A 15371-nucleotide genomic window follows, 5' to 3' on the forward strand; every position below is an offset into this window, starting at 1 on the left:
GTGCAGCTTTGTGTTGTCGCTTATTTCTAGGTTAGTGCTGTTGTCTCTCTGTCTAGATGAGTGAGGATAGTAATGAAATCTTCCACGCTACCTGCCAGTCTCATTGGCCCACTGTCAATGCTCCCACCGAAGCCTGCTTTCTCACAGAACGGAGGGGCCCAGTGTGCTTCACAGTGGCAGTTCTTCTTGTTGTTGCACACCTGCAAACAAGGCAGATTTACTGTATATTACATGCTACATTGACACTTCTTTTCCCCTGCATCAAATAGCATCAAAACTTATTTGTATTCCTAGCAGCTAAATTCCAGATATGAGTGATGTGTTGCCCTCTACAAAGGGTCTATCCCCAAATCACAAGATGAAAACTGAATTGGTTTATTTTTGTAGAAATAAGCCACTCATTCAGTTAGTCTAAGTGACTTTCAAGATAAGAAGCTGTGCATGTGTGCGCACAAGTGCAAGTGTGCGCGCTAAGAGTCATAATAGATAAAACATGTGCATGGGAGAGTCCATCCCGTAAAGCCTCAGGTTTCCAGTGCAGAAGTCGGATCCAGGAGGATTCCCTGGTGAGGTAACGCAGTCCAGCTGTCAGTTGGAGGGAGGATGGAGGAGTGAGGGAGGTGCAGAGGGAGTTGTGCAGCTGTGGGGGATTTACATTTAGCGCAGACGTACAGTCAAGTGCCTTCCCTGCCTCCAGGCCATGGACACATCCTTCGCACTGGGTGATGGGGTTAAGAGGCACTTGGGGGGCTCAGAGGGAGGTATGATTTGGGGGAGTTTTATATGTGTGTGTGAAGGGGAATACAATCTCCTAATTTTGTCACAAAGAAAGGGTAACATTATCTGTCTCTCTTGTGCAGAATTAACACTTATAATACAAAATGTGAAACGTGAGTAGGCACCTAATTCTTTAAAATCCTGTTGAGCTGATGATGTACACTAAAAAACAATGATGGAGAGACAGATTATATCCACTGTATGCTCATTTGTAAAAGTAACAAATCATTTTATTCATATATTTTAAGATGGAACTGCAGTCAGTCACTAGATAGATGCACACACAATGATCTGTCTTCAGTTTCTCACATCAATGTATCTGATATACATAGATCACACATTTTGATCTATTTATTTCTTAAAGATGTCCAGTATATATGGGTTTTTTTAAGGTACAGAAAAGCTAAAAGGTGCTTCTCACCTGCTTAATAAGCAACAAATATAGATACCAATGTAGCTGAATACAGTCAATACATGCCCTACAAGATAACGTGAGTTGTAGCAAACAATATTCTTTAAACTCCAACAGTAAATTCAGAAATACTACTTTTCTAGTCAGGTCTCATACTGTGAGAGGTGTTCAAGAAAATGGCAGACAAATTGATTTGGCAGATATTTTCGCAGGAGGGAAGATGCAGCTCAAGTCCACAATTTTAATGGGAAACCTTTTCTCTTAACTATTATTCTCTTGCAAAGTATTTTTTATGTGATTATATTTTATTGCAGTGAGCCGATCAACCGGCAACTACAAGGTTGTTTTTTTATTGACGGGCTAATTTGGTTCAGAAGTGTAGATAAAGATATAAAAGTTATAAGAGATAAAGGAATATACAGTTTTAGGATCACAGCTTTGATTTATCATTGTATATGATCTCTGCACTATAAATTGCCATAATTGGCGGAGAAGATCAGATGTTTCTGTCAGCTAATTTAGCCCCTGGTGAGTGTTTGATTCTAAAAACTGAACAACAAAGTAAATAAAACATAGAAGCACCCCCTGCTGAATTATTGATAAGAAATGCTAAGAGAGAAAGGTGATCATTTCTTGGCAGGAAGTGTTACTTTTATACTGCAACAGAACGACTGTTGTGGTCTCTCCCTGCACTGCTGCACTGTATCTTCACTCACTGTATAGACAGAAAATGATGGACAACACTATAAGTAGACCATAAATGATGCTGTTAAATGGAATTGATTTAACCTCAGTGGGACAATGAAGATTGATCATACAGAAGAGGAGCAGCTGCCAAAACTCAAAGGCTGCATCGTAAATACACTGTTGCTCTGCTGTTGTGTGCTATTACAGGGCAGTAAGACGGTCTTAATTTTGTTTAGTTGGTCAAAAATGGATAAATACAGAGTCCTCACAGGACTGTTTCACTGATTTGCAGGCTACGATGCATATTTCAAAAGTAAATATTGAGCTACTAGGTACTTTGCACTCACCCCACGTCCATTGCACTTCCCAGCGCACTCATGCACACCAAAGACACTGACATTCTGGCACTGGCGATTCAGGCACACCTAGAAAGGGAAAAACCTCATTAAGCATTTTTAAGAAGTGCAGAAGTGGAGGACCAATGAAGATAAATCCAAACACGAAGAAGATGTGTGCACAGTTGGATAATATCTGTCTTGTATGTGCACAGGTTTAGTGTCTGTACCATAAAGCAGCAGCTGCATGTTCTTTACTCAGACAGGAAAGTACAATTTGCTCGTGTCTCAAATAATAAACAATTTTAATTGAAAAAAAATATGTTTATGTGGAATTAACATGGGATTGAATACAACTGTAAATGCCACATACAACTTTTACGTTTAATCAACTACTGATGTGGTGTCTGGTTTCTTTTTAGACAAAAGTGCAGAAGGACACTCAAGTAGCTGCACTGCACATATCACAACCCTTAATACACACAAAAGACACAATATGGTGTGTGTCGTCCAGAACAAATAAAAACATCAGACTGGAAAAAGCCAGCTGTTGCTTTTATGTAGAAAATAGGGCCTACATTAGGCAGAGCAGTTTTGAGCTCTCATCTTCCTCAAATTGTGTGGGCCACGTGCTGCCAACTTAATGCCCTGATTTGCATGGAAAATAGAAAACTTTTTTGAAAAGAACAAAGGCCCATGACAAAGACCCACCTCCAGGCCATCACAATTTCCAGATAATGTGCAGAGCTAACTCACATTATGCAGAGACAACAGCCTGTTGGCTGACGGCCATCTTGCACACAAAGCTCAAAGGCCTTTCTGCACTGAGGGTAAGTTCTTAGAGGTAACTGAAAAAGCTTATGAGGATTTGTAGGACTGTGAGACAGTATGCTTCTTCAGAACTGCTTGTCTGATGGTTGAATAGCTTCGGAAACCCCCTTCCCCCCCATACCTTTCCGACGTTGGATTAGGAGGGGCTGTGGCCTGGCCAGTTCTGGGCCATATGTCAAAACTTGTCTAATATTTTCAGTAATTGAGCATAGTGTTAGTTCAGGAAACGAAGTCACGCTCAACTCACAATCCCAGCTACATCAGCTGATGGCTCAGTCGATTACCTTCTATGCATCCAATTGGCAAATCTCAGGGCGCCTTATTTAATGCCTTAGCCCGCCTACTCTTGCTGCTTCCCCTGCAAGCCGCTTTGCAACCTGCCTCCACCCCAGCTCCTCCTTTGCATGCTGTGTCTGATTTAATCAATGTCATTTCTGCTGTCATTGATGGCTGCTCTGTTCTGTACCCTGGGGGGGGGGGGGGGGGGGGGTCTTTGCTGCTGCTCTTTCTGCCTTAGGCTTTCCATGTATGCATGTGGAAGGGTAGGGAGGTCCCAGAACAGAGCCACATCGCTAAAATAAAAAAATTTAAAAACCCCACAGCGGATGAACCAGAAGGGCTGGTGTGTAGAAGACTCCTCGGGCACACAGTATGAACTCCTTATGTACCATAAGGATGGTGTAGAGGCCAGTGGACACTACACCACAAGCTAACTTCCAAAGTCTGTGTTGGTGCTACAGAGTTACTTTAGAAATTAATGTTTATCTATTTACTTGATGATATGCAGCAGCAGATGGAGTTGGTGACACTGCCCATATGAGCCCCATATCAGCTGCTTTCACAGCCAGTTTGCCATTAATGCAAGACTGAGAACAGATCTTGTAACCTCATCTGGGAGAGACAACTAAGGATGCAAGTGCTCCAGTGTAAAGCTAGAGGCCTGTTTCTTGGCAGAGAAGGGCCCTGATGTCACTGCTGTGGTGAGAGAGGTTTTGAGGGCACAAGTTGAGAGGCACACCTAATAAAATTACTGGTTGCAATAAGGGTCTTGTCCTGCCCTAAGCAGCATGATGTGTACACACATACACTGTATTCACTTAGGATGGGAGTAAACCTTATTAGCCCTTTTCTTCATGAAGGGCAACCTCTCTGCCTTGGCTCCGTACTGCAATACTATTTGCCAAAAGAATACTACAGTATTCTCATACAGATGTCAGCCTTTTGGGGTCTCTAGAGGACAAATAATATAGCTGCATCCTGTGGTTATGAGGCAATAAAAAGCAAGCTAACAGCTACGTCAAAAGCTATAGAAAGAATATGTACGTTAACATTGTGAACAATCCGAATTCATCAGGGATTACCTCAGGATGACAGAGGCTTATACATTTCTGGTCTATGCAATACTTAGTCACATGTGATTATGCTCTTTGTCATTACAATTTAATGACAAACTGATCACCTACCATGCCGTCTCCACACTTTGTACCAGCCAGAACCAGTCCAGGATCTGGCATGTCATCCCCCAAGTAAACATGTGTTCCTCGACACAGAATACGCCCTCCTTCTTGTAGTGGGATGTTGGTTTCAATGGAAACAGCATTTGTGCCGATCACTGGTCGGTTGGCTCCTCCCTGGCACTGAATTTTACCACACTTTGCATCCCTGCATACAACACACACACACACACACAAACGGAAACACACATGCATGCACACAAACATTGAAAAACACATAGTAAAACACTTAATTAGAAGAGCCTAAAACATAAAGGCCTGTCAGTCACAGACAAAGATGAGTAACTGTAGAGGAGGATGAAAGAGAGCTGCAGTGCTTCAGTCCTACGGCCATTAAAGCAATTACATCAATTAACAAAGAGCTTGATTACAGAATTCACCCAAAGGGAGAAGATCTTTGGTACAATTAGCTAACAAGAATAGCATGAAATGATTCATGAATACTTTCTTAGATCGTAATTAGCTGCTATCTTTCTCAAATTACATTTTTCACCCGTGTAAACTTTTGTTTGAAGATCACATGTCAGATTCCACAACGTAATGATGATTGCTAATGACACCACTTAAGCTAATCAGTTGTGTTTTGCACAGCAATTTCTCTGTACCTCTACTGCATCAGTGCAGCTGCACAGTCTTACCTCGCATCACATTTGGCAAAGGAGCCTTTGGAGTCCTTCCCACAATTCCCATAAGGATCCCCTGCAGAGTTAACTCGCTCAAAGCATATCCCAGGGGCAGGCTTGGCTCCTGCACACAGAGACAAACAAGAAAAATTCAGAATATAATCACCAAAATGAAATGAAGGATTCCCTTATAAAAGATAAGATTCTGCACACAGTCCAACCTATCAGTAGCCATTGATTTACCTGGTCCCCACAGGGTGATGCATTGTTGCTCATGAGTCTGGCAGATGCCGTTGTAGCAGTAGCCTTCAACGCTGTGGCAGGCGTGCCCATCATGCAGATAAACGTTGGCTGGGCAGTGAGGGTTGGCACCAGTGCAGAACTCTGGCAGGTCGCAGGAGTTACTGGACTCACGACACAACGTGCCAGCCAGTTTCAGCTGGAAACACAAACAGTACAGGAACCCTTTTCACACATAGAATCTGCTGACTCTATTTGGTAAAGTCATGGCTTTTGGGCTTGTGCAATATTTGGCACCTGGTGTGCTAGATGGACTGATAGCACTGTCAGAGAACAACGCTGAGTGGGAAACAAGACTAAAAGTCTACAGCCACGCTGATTTTTCAAAGGTTGATTTTCCTTGTCTTCCTCACACCACAAAGGTGGAAGAAAAAAACATGAAAACACAACTCATCTAAGTTAACTCATGTACAGTACTTTGTGGTTATTTTCATTTCTTTGTGCATGACAAATTATGGAGCTCTAAAGAAGAAGACACACATTTAATACAGTATCGTTCCACAACCTTGTGCTGGTCTGGCCTTTATGTTAATTCGGACTAGAGCCATGTTAGAACTACATCTGACCCGGCAAGTCTGCCATCGTGACTTCAACGGAAAAGTGACTCAGGGGGTTTATTCAAATATGAGAATAAATTGCCAGCTCATTTTCATGTCCAAAATGAGCTATATACACATGTAAAGCAAAAGCACCCACAACACGAGACTCACTCAGGACATTGTATAATTTTGATGTCTCATGTCCTGACGTCAAACATGCTTTTGTGTAAAGCACAGTGAAGGATTCGTTTGCCTTAAAATGGAGGTCGCTGCAGAAACATATTTCAGGACACAATGAGTGGACTAATGCATTTAATCATCTTCAACAAACGTTCCTATTCAAAGTGAGGACACACATCTGAGATACTTAGGAGAAAGATTTCCATGTCAAAGCAAAAACCACTGATAACTCAGTGGAAGTGAACTTTATGCCATCCAACTTGAGGACTTGCTGTCAATTGAAACCTGCCTATTGAAATTATATTGAAATATAAAATATACAAAGTTGGAATGAACTAACTTGAGAAATTAAATTATATACTGTGAGGGCACACTATTATGAGTTGCTTAATAGCATACCAGAGAGAATTAACAAAGTTTCAGAAAGCTTTAGGTCTTGCACTTGAGTTTTGAAATAAAAATGTCCACCTCTGCAGAGTGAAGCTTTGTGCAATTTTCAGAAGATCAGAGAAAATACAATTTCAGCTTTGAGAATGGCAGAGGGACATTTGAATTGGTCCAAAGTGGAAGGAGACAGACCCAGATCTGCATGAAAAGTCTTACCCTGCAGTCTTCGCAGCACTGTCCGTGGGCGCACACAGCGTCTCCCTTGAGGGTGCATGTGGTGGCGTTGCAGCATGGGTTCATACATTCCTGGGATAAACGAAAGAAAACAAAACAGTTAACAACATGTGGACCTGATCACCGCTTTGGAGTTCCCCTGTCAGCTGGTCCCTGTCAGATCAAGACTTCCAGGTCAGGGGAGGGCACTTCCTGTCCAGGGATTCCCGCCTTACTGACCTGGAGACCTTTGAGTGGAGACATATTAACTGAAGCTCATATGTTCTAGATTTGGGAATTCTCAAGACCTTTGTACTGGTTAAAGAGGAGTGTGTTTAAAAAAAAAATGTGTTTAAGATAGAAATCAGGTGTAGCGTTTGGGAGGGTGTATGTTAAGACCTTAAACTCTGATTTGATGTAGATAGTGGAAAGACGAGGCAGAGTTGACTATTAGGGTATCAGGAGTGGGATTTGAAAGCCCTTCAGAGGTGAAGATTGTAGCCACTTCGCCACTATGACAAGATCAGCCGGCTGCTGGCTGAAACGGACGAGAGAGGATACGTAAGGAGAAGCTGAAAGGGGAGTAATGCTGTAAAAGACTTCAGGGAGGTGTTGCGATGTTTATCTTTTATTAAATGCCAAAACACATCAGCCATGTTTTCCAAGTAGTGTTGCAGAGAAAACAACTCCCACTATCATTTATCTTCTCTCGATGTGGCTGTTTTGCTTGTGGGGCTCCAAGGTACTGACAAGATGTGTTGAAGGCTGGGAACTGGAGGCAGCTGGATTGTTGGACGTCTAATTTTCAGTTGATGTGTGTGATGAGTCTGGCTGTTTACCTCTTGGCCTTGACGTAACTCTTGTAATTGTTTCGAGAAGAAAAGAAAAGGTTGCTTTCATCTCTCGGTCTAAGTGGTGTGTGCGTGGGGACATCATGGAGGTTATGGAGGGACAAGCTGGCAGCGACGGAGTTGGCAAATGTAAATTATACAGTTGGTTCGTTGGTGGTCAAACACAATGACTCCACGAAAATACTACCTACAGTTGCCTCTAAACCATGGAGTACATAGTCATAACACCACTGAACTAAATAATCAAACGCATTGCTGAGTCAGTCAGGTTTTAAGTCAGTTCACCAAAACTCTTTTGCTCACTGGAAAAGGAGTCTTCCACCAGAAACACCGCTCCACTTAATCAGGCTTAGGGATGGACTCCGATAGGTGGTTCAATTTTGATCTAGTTCTCGGTTTACTAAATTATCCAGATTTTTGAAGCTCTGAAGCAAAAACATCTCTTATCAAAGCTTTTCTCTGACCGTCGCTTTCAACTATTAAAATGACCAGCGTCACTGGTGGAAGATCATATCAGCTGTAGCTAACGTCAGCGTTAATTGAGAAACATCACTCTGTGACACCTCTTTACTGCTGCGTCACAGAGTGATGTGTATGTGAGTGAAGACTCTTCTCTAGAGAAAGAAAATCTCCTAGTTAAACGTGTATGCTTATCATATCAATATTTTAAGCTCATCAACTAAAAAGCTCTGCATCAGGACCTCCAGTATTCTGAGTACATAGCTTGAGAAAAAAAAGGTTCAAAATTCAGTGGGCGACAACTGTTATTTCAATCTATCAGATACATATTTAATCAACATTTCAACATTCTTCTGCTGATCTCATTTAGCTACACGTTGTGAATAAGAATTAGGCTGCCACTGAAATCGATAGTTTCTGCCTTTTCAGCCAACAAAAGGTAAATACCAATCTGAAAGTTTTAGTTATTTATAACTTTACTTACCTGTAAATGTTAAAAGCTAAACTTCATGATATTTGATAAGGGATTTGAAAGGATTCAGATTCGAGAAGCAGATAATCTAACGGGGCAATGAATATAGGACGTGTCAGTTGTAATTTACAATATATAATCCTAATCAGCAGCAATTTTCAGAACTGATGAATTGTTTGAGTCATCGTTGTTTAAGCAGCTCAAGGCTTTATGATACACACAGCTTCCCTGGCTGCAGCTGAGTGATACCTGCTTCCCAAGGCGCCCTGCTATGTGTGTGGGCTGGGCGGATACGTGCATCAGAGCATGCCCAGTTGTTTGGGTGGCACAGCCAAAGAAAGCTCATTTCAGTCTCGACCAGATTACACTTTTGTTTGTTTCCTTTGTCACACAGTTGGACAGTGCTTTGATTAATGGGCCTTCAACAAGGATATGACATCACTATGGCAGCCTGTCAGAGCACTGTTCAGCACATGTGGGAGAGAAGGTGTGATGTAAATAAAACACTTACATTGGAGGCCTCGGGTGGTTTCTTTAGCTCTTTGGCTTTTTTTTTGCACAGCAGGTTTCGATGCCTTTAAGTCACAATAACAACGTCAAAGTCAAGAGAAAGTTTAAGTTGAAGTTTGTTGTGGTTTGTTGGGGGGTCTGAGTGAGCTGTTGAGACTTCCACTGGTTCTGGATGATTGCTTACAGGACAGTTGTTTTCTTTGGACAATGGGTTTTGTAGGGGGAGGTATTTTTTTTCGCATTATTTCTACCCAGTATTTCCTTACTTTTGAGCATTAAAATATTGATTTGAGGGGGTGGTTTATTGTATATAGAAATGAGAATCTTTAGAAAAATCTGTCTTGTTTTTTAAGCATTTTGGGGAAAGGACCACCCATGGAATTTTTCTGAATCACATTAACTACACTTCGCTGAATCCTAAATTCACCAAAGACTTGAAATTGATTTTATGAACTGCTTTTGTGTTTGTGTGCAAAAACATTTTCTTTTTCACGCACTGTTTCACATTGACATAGTTACACAGAGCCGTCCAGTACAACCACAGTTTTGGAGACTGATCCACTCCACTGAAGCATGGGAGGATGAAGGCCCTTTACCTCTGGCTCTCCGCAGTCACACTCTTCTCCCTCCTCCACATAGCCATTGCCGCACTTCTGGCCACCATAGAGCACCTTGACTTCGGGCATGTTGTACAAACACATGCCCACGCCCTTTTCCAGACTGGCAGCAAGGTCCTTCTTACTGCATGTGCTGAACACTGTCGGGAATGGATACCTACAACAAGAATGGAGGAACAAGGTTGACTGAAATTAGACTGTAAGAGAAACAGTAGTCATAATTGCACAAATTAGCCCGAGACAAACAATCCCACTTCATGTGTGCTTTTACTGTTCAGAAACCAAAATGATCTGGAGAAAAGTGGACTCAATCATTCTGCTGAGCCAGAACACAGACAGAGCTTTCACTGAAACCTTTGTTCAATCTGTTCATTCAAGAGGCCTTTTCACACAAATGTATGAGCTCCAGTTCAATAGATTTTCAATCCCACTCAATACATAAAACGGGACATCAAATGTCCAGAGAAACATTTTCTCTGGCAGCTATATTTTCAAGAGGCATATCCTGGCTAGACCGGGACTATTTAAGCAGCTGACCGGAGGGAAGAGTATGAGGGGGTATGTTTGATGTGGATGACTTCTGTGTGTGTGAGCACATGTGTGTATGTAAAACCTTGATAAAATACCCACATTGACCGAAACTGCATAATTTCTACCACATTAATTTCACTCCCTGGTATCGCTTACCTGAAGGGCTGACTAATGTCTAATTTAGTGAGGAATGAAATTGGATTTCGTATTGAAAACGAGAAAATGTTATGACTTTAAAGATGAAACTGTCTGATATGCCAATAACAGCTGTGAAGCCCAGGGGAATGGTCCTCCTACTAAAAACCAAGAACCAGAAATAAATAAGGAGAGAAAGAGATGGAGAGGGAAAAAAGAAAATAATATGTGGATAAGTAGGAGACCGAGACAGAGTGGGGGCAGACGCAGACCATAAGACACTGGACAAAGGGATGGAAAACCATCTATGGAGAGAAAAAGGAAGGAATGAAATCATGGACCGGACAGAAAAATGGCAGAAATCCAGGGGTGGCACAGGCTCCAAAACAGCTACAAAGAGTTGCAAAATGAGACGCAAATCAACGCAACGCAAAATGACTAAAATAAAAAGGTGCTAAACAACAACAAAGAGACGCAAAACGACCACAACGTGATGCAAAAAGACTACAAAGAGACCCAACCGTGTGATTTTGTGTCTGGTTTTCAGGGCCTTTAAAGACTGGGTGCCTTGCTCCAATATAGGAGTGGAAGGAGGCCTGGAGTTACAAATAACAGCTATTTATAGATAATATTTCATATTAAAGTTTATTTGACATTCATTTATTACATGGAATAAACAATGTAACCACTAATAATGTACAGTTTATTATTGCCAGAGTAAATGTGAGTCTGCCCCCCAACATTCAAACGTTTCTAAATCCACCCCTGTGCTTAACCTTCTTTAAGGCCTGTGTCCTGCGTCAACCTCTCTAAACACCAACCACAAGCCACAGGACATACAGCACAGTGTATAATAGTAACATAACCAAGCCTCGACCTCATGCTTCATGGCCGCTAACAAACAAGAACACAGACACAGAAAAGCAGGCTCCCGAGTGTGAAATGAGTATCTCACAGCTCACCCAGTCATACTGGGACATAGGTGTAGCTTTAGAAAGAGGACATGGAGGATGTGGAGTGACAAGGAGCACTGGCTAGCAGAGAGGATTGGCAGACATGGCACAGAGAGAAGCAGCTGGCTTTGGATGCTAGAAAAGCTTGACTTCAGACAGAAACATGTCATACACGTACTTATGCAGCGATAGACTGACTGTGGTCTTCAAATGCAACAGGGCCTGGAGACAGTCTGCGAAGCTTGTGGCTTGACAGGGCAGATTTGTGAAAATTCGACATTACACAGAATATGTTAGTGGAGTCTGGCGTCGGACAAAGGTGTGTGGGTGGGGGATGCTTTGCCTAAGGGGGATTTGGCTGCTGCAACAGCATGGATATTTCACTGCTGTTAGTTGACTATAGTGAAATTCCTCCTATCGACTTATTTTACGATATATGGACATGACCTCGACCATTTTTGCCTGTTGTGTTTACATGTGTGTTTGTTTACCAAAGTATGTCATCAACATTTTAGCCAACATGATGCCATTATAAAATGCAGGGTTTTTTCTCTACTATTAAAAGACTTTGGTGCAAAGCCTAAAGCCAAATGAACAGAAAAAATCTATGCTGAGACATGTTTTGCTGTAATTTCTGGTCACGCTGCTTCTGTCCTCTCGTCTGCTCTCTGTGTCAGAGTTTTACAGTTCGCTGGGAAGTGATAACGGGTTACTCGAGGCTAAAAGGTGTTTTTCCCAATGACTGCATAATTCCAGCCAGAAAATTTGTAAGAATAAATCCAAATTGACTTGGTTTCAAAGCCACACTCCACAGATCAATTTTGGATTTAAGCCAAATGAGAGCAAAAAGTGGCAAAACAACTAACCTAAAAGCTCATCTAAAACATAACCGTTTATTTAGGATATCTTAATATTATTTTCACATTTCAATTCCAATTTCTGAATATTCTTAAGAATTAGAAGTTCACTGGTCTTTGAAAGGGTGTACTTGCATTATTATGCTATTATACTGTCATTTCAGTGGCATAAAATGGTCTTACAATAACAATAGTATAATTTATTGCAATTATTTCGGGGACAATATATCGTCCAACAAAAGTAGTTCTCGTGACAGGCCTAACGGTGGAGGCATTCAGTGGGACAGAAACGCATTTTTTTCCCAAGAGAACACAGAAAAACATCCTCTTCTAACGGCCACCCTTGGGTGAAACCGCTGTGTCCACTTCACTCAGCCTGTCCACCTTTGAGTGTCGTCTGCTTTCATCTCTCACTGACCAAAAGCCAATCTACCTGTCTCTGTCTGCCCTCGTCTGCTCCCATAATCCACTTGTTAGAGTCTTTTTGCCACCATAACAGAGCTTTGCTGCGCTGTGTGTGGAGAACCATGCACAAAATCAAGGATAGACACACTATGCAGATCAAACTACGGCACGGAGCAGACCAAGCCCTTCGTAAATATCATGGGCTGCCATTGATAACAGAACACAGGCACGCTTTGGGATCTGGATGAGGGGATGGAATGCGCATGAGGGGTAAACAGAGTCTGTTCTCAATAAACTGGCATTAATGGTAAAAGTTGGGACGCTTGTCAGTAAAGGAAAATCTAGTTTCTTTGGATCAAATTACATCCACATGGAAAGTATTAACAAGATCCAGTGGATACATGCATGTTAAAAACAACATGAATTCAGTTCTGAGCCCCTTTGCTATGTATACAGCCATGCTTTGTTTGAGGCACAAGCAGAATAGAACATGTGTTTTGAAGGGTTAACTCCCTTTTTGATGTATCTTCTAAAACACTGAGAGTCTTTGAGCATAAACCAAAAACACACTTCAGGGATAACCCCTCTCCAAACATGTGTCCACTATGACCACTAATATATTGTGTGGCCCTCCCATTAGTTTCATTATGTAAAATAAGAAAGATTTATACTAGTAAATGTCTGCCAAAGTTGAGTTAAGCTGACTCACAAAAATAAAAAGTAATGCAATATTACTGATTGCATTTAGAATAAGCGAAATGACCTTTAAAGCCAATTAAACACAGCTCTCTACAAGTGAGTGACTAAGACGTGCTGTCATTTATATGCCTGACTATTACTAAGTACTATTACTAATACTATGTACAGAGCACATCGAGCAGTCATGGCAGGAGCCAAGAAATCATTTAAAATCATCTACGTTTATGTCCAATGTGGCCGGTGATTGTATATGAATGGGGCTTTGATAATTGAGCTGCACCGATAACAGGTGCCCACTCCATCCTGGTTACAGATGCAGTGTCAGCCCCACAGAGTGTCCAGGGATGCTGCAAGAATATCTTACTTCTCCGTCACCCACTGCCAGATGCAGTTCTTCGCAACGATGAGCAGATACACCAAAGGAGTTTACTGTTCGGACGCAGATGAGCACAAATGAACAATCAAGAACAGAATGTGTTGTGGTGCTTTCCAAATGTTTTTGTGCCATCAGCTGAATGTCTGACTTCCAGGGGGAGGATAATTTACCGTTCACTGTGCATGTGATGCAGATGCTGATTGTGGAAGTATGGAGATATTTAGAGCGTATTTAAGGGCAATGAGCAAGAAAAGTGGACAATAGCTTGTTGGCGAATTATAATATATCATAAAACATAAAAAGGCCCTGAAAACGTGGTTCCAAATGATTTCACTCTAACACTAAATTAGCAAAAACCAAAGATACATCTGGGAATTGATTATCTATCAAGAGTTTAATGCTAAAATACTCAGATAATTTAATTAATCAGGAATGTGTGGGTGTGGTTTGATCAGATTTGAGTCCGGCCCACTTCAAACCAGAGAGAAGAGCTCAGTGAAAACAAAAATACAGAACCTGAAATAATCAAAACGGTAGGAACAGCTCAAATGAACAGATCTCAGTCTGCAACAGACCCACATTGAAGGTGTGTATTATCACAGCTGAGACCACACGGCTGCTCTGCTGTCCAGGAAATTAGCCGAGCAGAGAGTGTAGGTTTCCCTGGATAATATTAGCATAAAGCCCTGCACCCTCTCCAGGTGTAGTTTGCTGGGGTGGAACTAATTTGGCTGTGCACAACAGTTATACAAAATCTAATCTGTCAACTCCTTTCTGGCTGTTGGTAATGTTTGAAAGGCAAATATGCCATTCCCATTATGAATAACACTAATCAACGTCATATAGCCTATATACATCTGTGATACTGAAAATGTGTGGTGCTATCTCACCAACGAGCAGTAGACTCACTTAGTGTAGCTGCCATATCACAGAGAGGGAAAAAAACTTCTATCTGCTATTTTTTTTATTAGCCATGCCTAATCTATAAAAAATCTGATAGAACATTTTAACTGTTGCCATTTTCATACAGTAATGTTTAAAGGGGCAAGAAAAAACAGATATTTAGGCCCTCCCATGTCGCCATGTCTGTTGATTCTCAGAGATGGGGGATTTGGTTTAAGGTGCCCTGTGAAGCTTTCTTGTACATGAACACAAGTTATGTTTGTCACCACTCACCAAAACACATGCGTATCCTTGATGTCTACCAAATGTGTTGAATGCATTTCCTTCCTCATAAAACATTTGCAAAGATGATTTTTTATGTACTTTAACTCCAACATTGTTTATATCCATGTTTACTAGCTTGCAGTCTTCTTCTTCCCTGTCGTCCCACAGTTTGTTGGCGCATTGCTGCATATTTTGACCCATTACCGCCACCTGCAGGTCAGTGGTATGCCCCTTTAACACAAAATAATCTACTAATGTTGGGAAGCAGGAGAAGGCAGCCTTGTCATAGTGACTTCCAAAATGATCTTGTAGCATTCATCCAAGCCTGAAGTTAAAATGTACTGAGATGCAGAGATACAGTCTCTTGTGCACCAGGCAGCTTTTCCTGGATCTACAGCCATATGTGCAGTGCAGATGATTCCTGTCAGTTTGATCATCTCAGAACGCCGGGCAGGTGGGTTCAGAGGAGGAGAGGGAAATGGGTCTGTAGACAGTAGAGGCATTGGTCACAGGAGGGCTTTTATTTGTAGGCTTTCTGACT

The 15371-nt window shown here is 41.7% G+C and overlaps 1 protein-coding gene across 1 annotated transcript in view; it reads right to left on the reverse strand.

The window, feature by feature from the left end:
* adam12b (ADAM metallopeptidase domain 12b) overlaps positions 1 to 15371 on the reverse strand; it is a 71938-nt gene that overhangs the window by 9522 nt on the left and 47045 nt on the right. Inside the window, exons 12-18 of the mRNA XM_070915573.1 lie at positions 9687 to 9864; positions 6802 to 6891; positions 5423 to 5618; positions 5195 to 5303; positions 4506 to 4704; positions 2224 to 2301; positions 92 to 200 (exon numbers count right to left, since the gene is read on the reverse strand). Of these exons, the coding sequence (XP_070771674.1) occupies positions 92 to 200; positions 2224 to 2301; positions 4506 to 4704; positions 5195 to 5303; positions 5423 to 5618; positions 6802 to 6891; positions 9687 to 9864 (959 nt within the window). The remainder of the gene's footprint in view (positions 1 to 91; positions 201 to 2223; positions 2302 to 4505; positions 4705 to 5194; positions 5304 to 5422; positions 5619 to 6801; positions 6892 to 9686; positions 9865 to 15371) is intronic.

Source organism: Enoplosus armatus, chromosome 12, assembly GCF_043641665.1.
Source record: "Enoplosus armatus isolate fEnoArm2 chromosome 12, fEnoArm2.hap1, whole genome shotgun sequence".
In the NCBI taxonomy this organism is placed as follows: domain Eukaryota; kingdom Metazoa; phylum Chordata; class Actinopteri; order Centrarchiformes; family Enoplosidae; genus Enoplosus; species Enoplosus armatus.